The 11,683-nt window shown below is 37.4% G+C and overlaps 1 protein-coding gene and 1 long non-coding RNA gene across 3 annotated transcripts in view; one reads left to right on the top strand and one right to left on the bottom strand.

Moving 5' to 3' along the window:
- Positions 1 to 4,381: 4,381 nt before the first annotated feature.
- LOC103388333 (lysophosphatidylcholine acyltransferase 1) overlaps positions 4,382 to 11,683 on the bottom strand; it is a 10,918-nt gene continuing 3,616 nt past the window's right edge. Inside the window, exons 1-14 of one of the 2 annotated variants that reach the window (XM_017038230.2) lie at positions 11,481 to 11,643; positions 11,259 to 11,398; positions 10,100 to 10,314; positions 9,549 to 9,661; positions 9,186 to 9,246; positions 9,000 to 9,058; positions 8,657 to 8,691; positions 8,169 to 8,223; positions 7,733 to 7,815; positions 7,374 to 7,499; positions 6,833 to 6,986; positions 6,550 to 6,648; positions 6,206 to 6,347; positions 4,382 to 5,965 (exon numbers count right to left, since the gene is read on the bottom strand). In XM_017038230.2, coding sequence (XP_016893719.1) covers positions 5,733 to 5,965; positions 6,206 to 6,347; positions 6,550 to 6,648; positions 6,833 to 6,986; positions 7,374 to 7,499; positions 7,733 to 7,815; positions 8,169 to 8,223; positions 8,657 to 8,691; positions 9,000 to 9,058; positions 9,186 to 9,246; positions 9,549 to 9,661; positions 10,100 to 10,314; positions 11,259 to 11,398; positions 11,481 to 11,501 — 1,536 coding nt within the window. In that variant the 5' untranslated portion in view covers positions 11,502 to 11,643 and the 3' untranslated portion in view covers positions 4,382 to 5,732. Of the gene's footprint in view, positions 5,966 to 6,205; positions 6,348 to 6,549; positions 6,649 to 6,832; positions 6,987 to 7,373; positions 7,500 to 7,732; positions 7,816 to 8,168; positions 8,224 to 8,656; positions 8,692 to 8,999; positions 9,059 to 9,185; positions 9,247 to 9,548; positions 9,662 to 10,099; positions 10,315 to 11,258; positions 11,399 to 11,480; positions 11,644 to 11,683 lie in introns of those variants that run through there. The other variant, XM_008323268.3, reaches the window with a different exon arrangement.
- The window catches only part of LOC112487961 (uncharacterized), a 2,224-nt gene continuing 2,080 nt past the window's right edge, over positions 11,540 to 11,683 (top strand). The window contains exon 1 of the long non-coding RNA XR_003051564.1: positions 11,540 to 11,666. This is a non-coding gene — a long non-coding RNA (uncharacterized LOC112487961). The remainder of the gene's footprint in view (positions 11,667 to 11,683) is intronic.

Raw genomic sequence — 11,683 nt, 5'->3', positions numbered from 1 at the left:
CACTCATTTTCATGTACTGAAAATTAACTTTTAAATCACTATAAAACTTAAATACATTTAATATGTGTGTGTATAAAATCAGTACAATTTAATTTTAAAGAAATATAATTATTAAAAATTGTACACACTCACCTTCAAAGTTGACAGTGAAAATCTCTTGAGTTCCCACATGAAAAGACTTAAATCCAGTTGTACTGACGTTTCTGCTGTTGCAAAGAAAACCTGAGCACACTAGAGCAGAAAATCTACAACAAAAACGAGCTTGTTTTTGACAGATTCGATTTTTTTAAAATATATATAAAATCAGATCAGGTCGGAATAAAAACACCTGTGGACTCTCTGCTGACAGACACACAGAGAGTTCTCTGTGGACTGCTATGGTGGTCCGTCTGCGGGACCACTTTTCAAATATGAGCAACCATCAACGACACCCCCACCCTCTCAACATCAACGTCACTCTCCTCCTTCCCTCCCTCCCTCCCTCTCTCATCTCCCAGCTACATGTTCGTCTGCTCATCTTTCCCATAATTTTCTCACCTGATTTTTTTTTTAACACAGATGTGTGTTTTTAAGAGAAACACACACACACACACATATATATATATATATATTATATAAAGACTCTAGTCTTTTATTTCCGCCAGGGTCATCTTCATCAACAGCATTATTTCATGAAGTAAAAACGTGACAAATATTCAAAGTCAGTTAAAATATGAGGAGAAACAGAATTACTGGAGTGAGCATCAACACAAAACTTATATAGTAAGAAAAGATATTTAGTCAAAAAACTTAATATTTAATTACAATTATTTTACTTGTGTGTAATATCAAAATTATTATAAATATAAATATTATGTTGTTAGAAGATCTCTGTTTACATGGGAAAATATATTATAAAAAATGCTTATTATAAAATAATTAAAGATACTTACATGAGCCAAAAATGGTGCAATCAATATTTTTATGGGTTAACTTTATCATAATAACAGTCTGGTGACAAAAAAAAAACAGCAATGCATCATTCAACTGATAGTGCTAATGCTAATGCTAATTCCTGGTCATCCTCGGCAGAGGTCAGTGTCAACCAGCTCAAACCAATGAAGACGATGACAAAATGTCAAAATGTAACACCTGTTTTTTGGTGATTTGTTTTTCTACTTTCTCATGGATGGAACCCAATGACCCACCAAAAAAATCTCATTATCTGTTAGTGTTCAACAGGTCTAAACCAGACCTCTACCATTTCACACCCGACCTCAGCAGCACCAGGGCCTCAAATAACACAATCAGCCCGCTCCCCACGGACAGATTTATGAGGATCATGTCCAGAAAGACAGCTTATTGTTTGCCAGCCAATCATTATGATCAATCAGCCACTAATCCATAGCACTAACTTCAGCATCGCCGCCACCACCACACACAGCCAACGGTCACAAAGTGCAATCATCTGTCAAGCCTCAGGTCTCATAACAGAAATCGTTGGCTCAATGTGAGCCGCGGTGGATGTGTGAGGTTCCCCATAATCGAGTGTCTTGTTTTTCATAAAGCAACAGCTGAGACCCAGACGGAGAGGCAGAAGGTGCAGAGGGTCAGGAGTCGAGGAGGAGCGTGTGTGAAGAAAGGGTGAGGAGGAAAACCTGAAAGGGCTAAGTAACGTTTATTCTGAAATCTTTCACGCAAATATATAAAATTGATCAAACACCTTCAAAAAAGCTGGGACAAAGGGAAGGTAAGGTTGAACAGGCCAAAAGTAGCAGATCACTTGGTGAGAGGTTTGAGTATAAAAACAATACTCGCCATACTACAGGTTGGTACTAGCTGGAGCTGAAATACACCAGATCTGTCATACAAAAGACATACCAGCCCAACACACCAAAGGTAGACAACACTGCTGAACATGATGCAAGATGCCCCCCCCCAAAATCTCTTGCGACCTACCTGAGGGCTGTGACCCAGTCTTTAAGAACCACTGGTCTATACTATAAAAAAAAACCCCATGGATGTGACCAAACCCATCTTTGTAGTAAAGTTCCATTTTTTATTCAAGAGTCACATTAACAAGTTATATCATAGCAGTCCAAAAACAGACAAATTCAAAGGAGCTTGCAGTAACGACTCTTGGTCATCAAAATGCATTAATAAAATAGAACCTGTAGAATATAGAAAAAGGAAGGAAATTCAAACTACAGAGAAAACAGATCAGTTTCCCCGGTCCACGTGACGGGAGCCGTCAGAAAGACAATCACTCGGTCAGAGAACACAAGTCTTTCGTCTTAGGCTCGCGGCTGGACAGAATGGTGGTGAAAGGCAGGCAGAGACAGCAGAAACAAACAAGTTCTTTATGAGCACATTAACATTTTTCAGAGTCAAAGGACAGAGCGACCGATACCCTCCTCTACTGAGGTATTTCAAATAAAAGGAAGTCAAAGTTAGATTTGAAAAACAAGTTGACCCAGTATCTCCATGTAACGCCCCCCCACCCCTGCTGAGCCCCCTGTGCAGACTTGTTCCAGGTAAATACTGAATATATAAATGTATATTTGCAGGTTAATTAATTTTTAAAATGTACATACAAACAAAATAAAAACACTATGGGGGCTTCGATGGCTCAGTTCATTCACTGAAGCTGTATCATTGTCACATCTCAGCTGTAATTTACAATCAAATTTCCCATTTTTGTACAAACACAGCAAAACGTCCCTTCAGCGTGAAGGCTGACTGGCTTACTTAACATCCTGTTGTAAAATTCACATTTATCCTTTATCCGCTCTTCTCCACCTCGTCAAACCCTCTTTACATTTTCTCTGTCGTTTCATCTCATACAGTGTTGTCAGGTGATACATGTTAACAAAATCGATTTAAAGCTCTGAACTTTCCACGGTCCTGAGACGAAGGAGAACGGGTAAAACAAAAAGATTTGCTATAACAAATATGCACATGTAAAAAAAAAAAAAAAAAAAAAAACCAACAAACTCAACATGCTTTGTAGAAAGGTGGCATCTCTTTAAAAAAATAATCTAAAGTGCAATCAGAAATACATCAAGATAGAAAAGAGAACGAAAAAAGGGAAGAAACACCAAGAGATTGTAACTTATCAAATGTTAGTTCGTGTGTGTGTAGTCTTTAATGGCCGTGAAGTGTAGCCTGTCATTTGGCGACACATCCTCACCTCGAGGCTACACATGGCCAACACACTCCTGTAGGTCTTATACATGCACACCAGTACAGGGCGTTAACCAGACAGAGTGTCGATTTTTTTTTGTTTGTTTGCTCTGTTTTTAACCGTTTGGGAGAACATCCACTGGAGATCAGTGCTTTTAAGTAACTTCTGAATATGACAGGATTGTCTATACATTCTGTTTTCTTTTAGCATTAGATTCAAGGCTATTGGTTTCCATATGACATCTGCATTTGCACACATCTAAGCAGTCATATCAGCATTAATGGTAGTACTATAACCATTAAACTTAATAGACTGCGTAGGAGAAACAAGAAAAAAAAAGAAAAAGAAAAAAAAAAAAACAACCTATATTTAGGCACTATTACTAAGACATGAAGAAGAAGAGATCCCAGATCTGTTATGGCAGTGAAAAGTGAAAAACAAAAATCACATATGTAAATAAGAAATTTCCAAAATGTCCTGCATTTGGAATATTCAAAAATACATATCAGAATTCTTCTGAAGCAGACCTCTTGAAAAGGTTTAACAAATGTAGAGTATTGCTTTGATGAAAGCCATAACCAGGATAGGTGTGCGTTAAAGTAAATTGGAAGTTTGACACTCACTAACATAACACGGATAAAACACAAAAAACAAGAGAAAACACTCAATTTCTGTTATTACATGGATAAAATGCTTTAAATGCAGGTTGGCACGCTATCCCGTCACCAGGGGGCGTTACTTTAAAAATATTTTACCCTTTGTTTGTGAGTGTTCAGCAAGCAACATTAATGATGCAAGACAGGAACCACAATTTTACATCGGTAGATTTGATTATCTTTAAACACGTAAACTCGCTTCTCTGTTGAAGTCATTTTTTTCATATTTAGAAATAAAAAATAAACAGAAAATGTGCCAAAAAATATGCTCATTATATAAACAACGTTGGCTGACGTTATGAGTGTATATAATTATTTTAAAAATGTGCTCACTTGCTTAGTCTGTGCCACAGACTGTTCATTAACGAGGACAACACTGATCATCGCTGACACCGCCGTGGTCAAATTAGAACCGACTTCTGCAGTGGTCGCCGACAGTATTAGCACATAAAGCTAATGAGTTGTTGAACTTATGCACGTTGACAACCTCCGAGGAAGTTAACTGGGAGGTCGAGCTCCACCAAGTGGTTTGAGACACTGCTGTGTTTTATTTATTTATATATTTTTGGTTGCACTATTGGTCGATGCAGCTGTAGCAATATTTAAGTAGCGGCAAATTGCAGCTACTCAATGCATATATAGCTGAAACCTGAAAATGTGTTTTGTTAAATGTTCAGGATAAATATTTCGTTAAAACAAATTAGTTTTCTTCAAGACAAAATAAATGTAACACATTAGTAGGCTGCATAATCTGTTAAATTGCTCGTTTAAATCCATAACTATAGGACTACTCAAACTTAGAAATCTGAGCTCAGAACTTCACATTTCAAATATCCCAAGATTTTTCTCAAAACATTAATTAGTATAAATTAATTTAACAATCACATTACGTTACGTCAATATAGTGAGGAGTCATCAGCGTAATTCTCCGGTAAATAGAGATTTGACATAAATGAGAAATTTACTATGGGGGTTGCTAACTGTTAACTAGAATATAAAGGATGAGCAAAAAAAAAAAAACAACCTATATTTAGGTAGAAAATCCTGCACCAAGAAAATTATAAAAGGTACAATTTTGGTCCAAATTGTGTACTGATGAATTGAAGACACCATGAAAGGTGAAGATGTCGATGGTAATGACCAGGAAGATTTGTATTGATGTCAGACAAAAACAAACATGCACGCATTGATAGTGCACATCAAAAATGAAGACATCATTATTCTTTTTTCATTTTTGTTGCTGAACCCTGAGCTTAAAAATCAAATATATAATTTTATATGTATGTGTATGTTTACAGGACAGGCTCTTGGTAATAAGAGAGATCCTGGTTCACCTCAAATGTACGCACTAAAGCTGGAGGGCTTGTTGTGGCGAAACAATTCTCACCGGTTCCCAAGAACATCTCTAAATACTGCTCACAACCAGCCTGAGCCCCAACATAAAGCAGCTACAATTTAAAAAGCAACTTGGAAAGAAAAATAAACACTGATTTCACAAAAAATTTTGCTGAACTGTATCTGGCTTTTTCATCTTCTTAAACGCATGCACAGTCTATGTTATGTTAAAAGGAAAAGAAATAATCAAGTCTTTACCCCAGCATTCTGTGTAAGTGCTTGCCCTTTAAGTATCCAAACGTTGAAGCGGAAACAACCAGTGTTTGGCATTATGACAAAAAGTTTAGCAAAATAAAGTATTTTAAAACTTAAGGTGATCCCCAGAAATTTAATGAGTACAATACGAATAAAAAAGGACATGGTAAACTTTTACTTACTAGGGAATGTGGGTGTTAAACTGTAGTGCCCACTATTTAAAGTTACTGACAAGTAACTCACCCTTCACTCCATACACGGCCACCTCTCACCAGGAGAAGTGGGTTTTTTTTTTTCTTCTTTGCACTACATTTGAAACCCCTTTAGTTGTGTTTCTTGAGGAGTCCGTCGGCTGTGGCATCGCGGTCGTTGGGGCTGAAGTCGGGGCAGAAACCATTAGTGTGGTTGGCGATGGCAGTGCCTAGTGTGGTCAGAGAAGACAGGCTGGACTTTGTTTGATGATGGTGGCAGGGCCCGCCACCCAGGTCTGAGGGTTCTGTGTGCAGGTACTCCTCAGCAAACTCTGGATTCCTGTCCACAAAACTCCTGAACATGTCTGTATAATCACCAGCAGAGGGCACCAGAGACAAAGACAAACAGAGACACGCATTTAATATGTGCCCATAGACAACACACTTAACACTACAGTGATAGTTCTTTTCATCTACTGTAATGACGAGATAACATGATATGAGAGTAGACTATTATCAGGGAGAGACCATCAAGCAGCGGTCCAAGGTTTCATTTTCTTACCAAATGTAACCTTTTCATTTTCATTTCAGTTTCATTTTCTTACCAAATGTAACCTTCCCTGTGTCTTCTGTGTCAATGGCAGTAAACAGACAAGAGACGCTGAGGTGAGTCACCCCCAGAGCTGTCTTCAGGATAACTGCCAGCTCAGTTTCTGTGATGGCGTCATCCTCTGCAGCCTCAAACATCTGGAGAACATAAAATGAAAGCCCAAATGGAAACTGTGTGAGCCATTAACAGTTATGAATCTTTTTACTAAATTTGTGGGATCTAAGATCAAATAATGTGCTTTAGTTTTTGAAACTCAAACAGGCGACACTTGAAGCACACACTGGAATGGTATTTCAGCTAAACAAAGTTTGATTTTGTCTTGACTACTGACAAACATACCTTGAAGGCTAATTTGATTGTTTCCAGAGTTTTGGCTGGTCTGCATACGACAGATAATGCTATCACGTACTCTCTGACATCAATGCAGTTATTTTCATTCTGGAAAAATAAAAGAAAACAGCTTTATCCTATGAAAAATGAGCAAAAAACTTGATGACTGCAAAGAGATTTATATTTAAGACAGCAAATTCCCATTAACAACACATTGCAATATAAAGAATAAACACCATGAAAGTCATTGAACCCATCAAGGTTAAGGTTAAAAAACAAAATCTGTCTTCACCTCATCAAAAAGAGCAAACATGTCTCTCAGCATGTCTGACACTGGCACATCAAGAAACTGCGCAAAGTCATCCAGGCCCAGTTTCTGTCCCTCCAGCGTCCTTGCTCTGTTCCCATACTCCTGCAGAACCTTTTCAGTATTTCTTGGTTTTAGCCTGGTGGTGATAGAGGAACACATATTTGCAAATAAACCGATGAAAATGTGGACAAAAGAATATTTTCAGAATACATCAGTGTGTAAGATTTAAACCTTTTGTCTTTCTTTCTAACCCTTTTTCATTGACGTGGTCTTTTTATGCAGCTGTGTGTCTTGTTTGGCTTAAATAAGGGATCTACCATTGGATCGTGTTCTTAGGTCAGTTCTAATACTTTTAATTCCAACAATAAGCACTAGTGAAGGCTAAATTAGAAAAAAAAAACAAAAAAAAAAACAATCCTTAAATGCTTTACAAGTCATCTCAACCCAGCCCCAAATTCCTTGGGCCCCAAACCTCACTCATGTTGGTAATGGTGTATTGCATTGCTAGGTTAAAGAGACTCACCCCATTCTCCTGACAAGCTTAGCAAACTCCAGCAGACAGGTGTCGACTGGCAGTCTGAGCTGGCCGTCTGCCATGGCCAGCTGGCAGTCTTCAAATGAATAGTCTGTGATGGGAACGCCCAGGGCTCTGAATGCAAGCACAGAGGAAACAATAAATAATCACAGTGTGCAAAGTAAAACAAACTCTCCTTAGGATTCACACACATTCACACAACAAATGCAAGATTACAAAAATTCTATTAAAAAAAATTGACTTAGAATATTTAACTTGATGCTTAATGTAAGTAAATAACTTAACTTAAAACACTAGAGAATGTTTGCATGTCTGATTTAAAAATAAAGACTCAAAGTAAGGCTTACTTTGCCATGATGCGTCTGACGTTGATGGCAAACAGAGCAGGATTCTTTTTCTCTTCCTCCGAGGGTGTGTAGACTGGAAGAAACTGAATACATATTTAAATATATAAATATTATTAATGTGTGTGGATACATTTTTCTTGAATTACAGAAAAAAATACACATAATTGCCATTCATACAATTAAAGTAAACCAAAGCGCCAATATGCAAAGATATGGGATACAATCTAGAGCAGGCATGGGCAAACTATGGCCCGTGGACCAGACAGTGGCCCTAGGCTTTTTAACCCAGTTGTTAAAAACTGGTACTACAATGAACCACTAGATGGCACAATGGTCTATTCCTCCACTTTGCCTTTGCCAATACATTGAACCCTTCTGTGATTATTAGCTGGCCAATGTTAATGTATGCAGTGTGGAGATAAACAATGATGCTTACTTCAATCACAAACTCATTATGCAGTTGGCAGAGTGTCAGCCACATGATTTCAAACCTGGACAAAAATTCAAAAAAGGAGAAACCGTCAACAACACCAATTACAATAAAAACATACATAGAAATGGCTACAGTGAAACATGTATTTTTTTCCTTTTAATAAACTCTTAACAAAGAATGTGTACTAACAGCACTTTATGTGCATCTTAACTTTTATACTAACTTTTATAATAGTGTATTTTCTGTCTGAGATCAGAAAAGTGCAGTTTCCATGGAGAAACTATTTTAAAGCATTTCAAGCATGCGACAATGACGCACTACAAAGACAACCTTTGATATAATTTAGGAATCTATGTATAGATAGTTTTCTTGACATTTACTTGAGTGGGTACAGGTGAGGTTTTTATTAGAGAGTGAAATGAATTCTTAAATAAAAAATAAAAAAAATACATCTACTAATACACATCTATGAAATGAAAAAGTGTTCTTACGCTCCAGGTCCCTGCCATGTCCACGTAATCGTATCCTGTGAAAGCCAAATGATGTCACAGCATTACAAACAGACAACTGGTTCATGTTTTCACTGGGATTCATTTTGGACATTAAAAAAGCAGTTTAAAGGACTATTCATGCCACGTAACAAGATTACATTGGAATTAGATTAAGATAGAAAACCTTGAACAACAATGATTCTTCAAATACATTGTTGCAGTCATTAGCTTAGTCATAAGCATTAGCATTGGCCGCAATGGCCTGTCATGGTGAATGTGATGGGTATAAAATATATATAATCTTATAACCCACATTATTAACATGTCCTGATATCCATCTTACCAGTTTATTTGGATAACGAATCACCACAGGCTGCACTGGCACAGCTGGAATAAAGGCTCCTAGAACGACAAATGTAAAGCACTGATTTTAATTGTCTTTCTTTAAAGAAATAAATCACGTATATTAAACAAACCTAAATTGTTTTTTAGTAATTATTCCTCTCTGTGGTAATGAGGAGTTAGTTACCTGGTTTAAAGGTAATTAAGCAGGATCTATTGGTACAGGTTCCCTCTGGAAAAATCATTATCTGTGGAGAAAGCAAATGTTTCACTCTCAAATATAAACACTACATTAAAATGTCAATGTTTTTCACTGTAATACACAACAAGAAGTTGTATTTGAAAAAAATAAACATTTGTTTAATAATTCTGTAATACAAAAGTTTCAAAGAAAAGTCACATAACAGGAGGATAAGAGACTAATGGTTTTTCAATCACAATCTGACTGAATTCTGATAAATATGCATCTTAAAATACACCTCAGTTTGTTAAAAATAAACAAGTTATTGTCTATGTGCAGCACATTCTGCAGCTGCTTTAAGCCTCTTACCTGAGGCCATTCTCCTCCAGAATGAGCTCTGCGTCTGATTTCCTCCACGGTTTTCTTTCTGGAGTCTTGGTCTGACCGCGATACAAACACCGGCCTGATGTACTTAATCAAAGCTAAAAGTAAAGCAGAACAGAAACAAACTGGTCATTATCAATTATATTCACACTGGAACCTAAAGATTTCTCAATTAAAATATAACTAAGTCTGACACCACCACCAAGTTCTCAGTGTTGCCCAACCACTTGTGGTTTTTATTTCCTCTATCATGGCCACTATATTGAGTCACAAGAAACCATAAAATATTACAAATACAAATATGGAGGTTTTGAAGAGACCTTTTTTTTTTTTTTTTACACAATAATGCAGTGTGAAATCACTGATTGCTGCAGTGGGAAGACAACATTGGTCGACTGTTGTACAGATGATTGCTTTGAACAAACATTACATTATCAGGTCACTGGACACTTTAATGTCCCACACACTTCATATTCAATTTCATAAAGTTTTCCTCATACTTCAAGTATTATACAATTTAATTTCATGCCACTTACTGCCCCAGAGAGGTATATCCCTGCTCTCAGCCTTCATGACGATAGAGGCCATTGTCATTGTGACTGGGATGGCGTCAAAGTAAGAGGAGTGAGGTGCCAGGGTGAGGATGGGTGCCTCTGAAGGTAAGGCCCTTTGGCCTTTAATTGTCAGCCAATGGAAACCTCCCGCAAACCACATGACCCGCATGATGATCTTCAGAATTATATCCACAAGCCTGGAAACACATTTGTCATATTTAATGCATAAACACTGCATCTTCTGTCAAATATGAAACAGCATGGCTATAGGCAACAGTACAGATGAGACAACAACGAGGGTGTTATTCCAGAAGGTGGAGCTGGATTGGATTCCCTACAAACACCCAGACAATAAATCAAAACAACAACAGAAAACCCACTGTCCTAAACTGATATACAGTATACAAAGGCTGTATCAGTGTCTTTCTCTTACGCAAAACTGAAACTAAATATCCAGGAAACACAGCCTTCTCACAAATCCTCACAGTTAGGGCAACTTTGTCAGCTGTGTGGAAAAAGTGGATTATTCAACAAACTAGCAGGCTTACAGAGATTATACAGATTAGGAAATAGAAAATGAAACAGACAGAGCTGTTGAGGCAGCCATGAAATAACACCAATAGTGCTCTTCTGTTTAAAACATTTCTGTGTAAATAAAATTTAAAAAAGTAAACGTTTCCCTCATGCATTCATTATCCTGTGAGATATAACTTATTCAATAGAAAATTATGCAGTATCAATAAGGAAGATAAAAACAAAAAGGTCAATGACACATCAGTGTTGCTTGTGCATGACAGTTTGATTGTTAAAATCGGAGCCTGGTTACAGACAACAATTGTCCGCCATGTAAACAATGTTGCTTCAGATACTAGTAAAGCAGTCTGATCTTATTCTCTAAGACAAAAACTAAATAGGAAGTTATTGATGCTTGATGAAGAGGACTGAATTTATTGATACATTAGTCACCTACTAAAACTAAGACTGTCTGTCTGAGAAGAAGTTTTCACAAAGAGTTAATGTTAGCAGACCAAAACATTAATCAATTAGCCAATCTGGCTAAGCTTTGAAAAGAATATGAAATGCCAGCATTAATTCAACAATAACAAACATCTCAACTCATTAACAGACAACACACACTAACCTCCTCCAGAGGCACTGGGGTTCCACGGCATTCTCCGAGCTCCCTACTGAGGCCAGAAAAGCAAAAGGCCAAGCCAGCAGCATCATAAACGCTGCTATGAATAGACGGATGGGGAACAGTGTGACTGTCATCAGTGCAATCTGTGGGATAAAAAAGTAGAAGAGATAGGGTCAGATAAACGGTTCTAGTTCAGTACAGTTGTTGTATATTTTTATCACATACTAATTGCCACGAGCACAACATCCATTCAGCTCCGTTGGATTCCAATGTCTGAAGTTGTTACCAATTGATCCAGCAGCGAGGGCTGTTAGAAAGGCTTAACAAGCGTTCGACCCTCTTATTACCTCCTACTACCTTCTTGAGAAGAGAAGGTCTGGGTTGTGGCCTTTGCTCTGATTAATTTCAAAGGTGTTTTATCAGCTGTA

This window comes from Cynoglossus semilaevis, chromosome 13 (assembly GCF_000523025.1).
Source record: "Cynoglossus semilaevis isolate Cse_v1.0 chromosome 13, Cse_v1.0, whole genome shotgun sequence".
NCBI classification, from domain to species: Eukaryota; Metazoa; Chordata; class Actinopteri; order Pleuronectiformes; family Cynoglossidae; genus Cynoglossus; species Cynoglossus semilaevis.
This window is presented reverse-complemented; position numbering and strand designations above follow the sequence as displayed.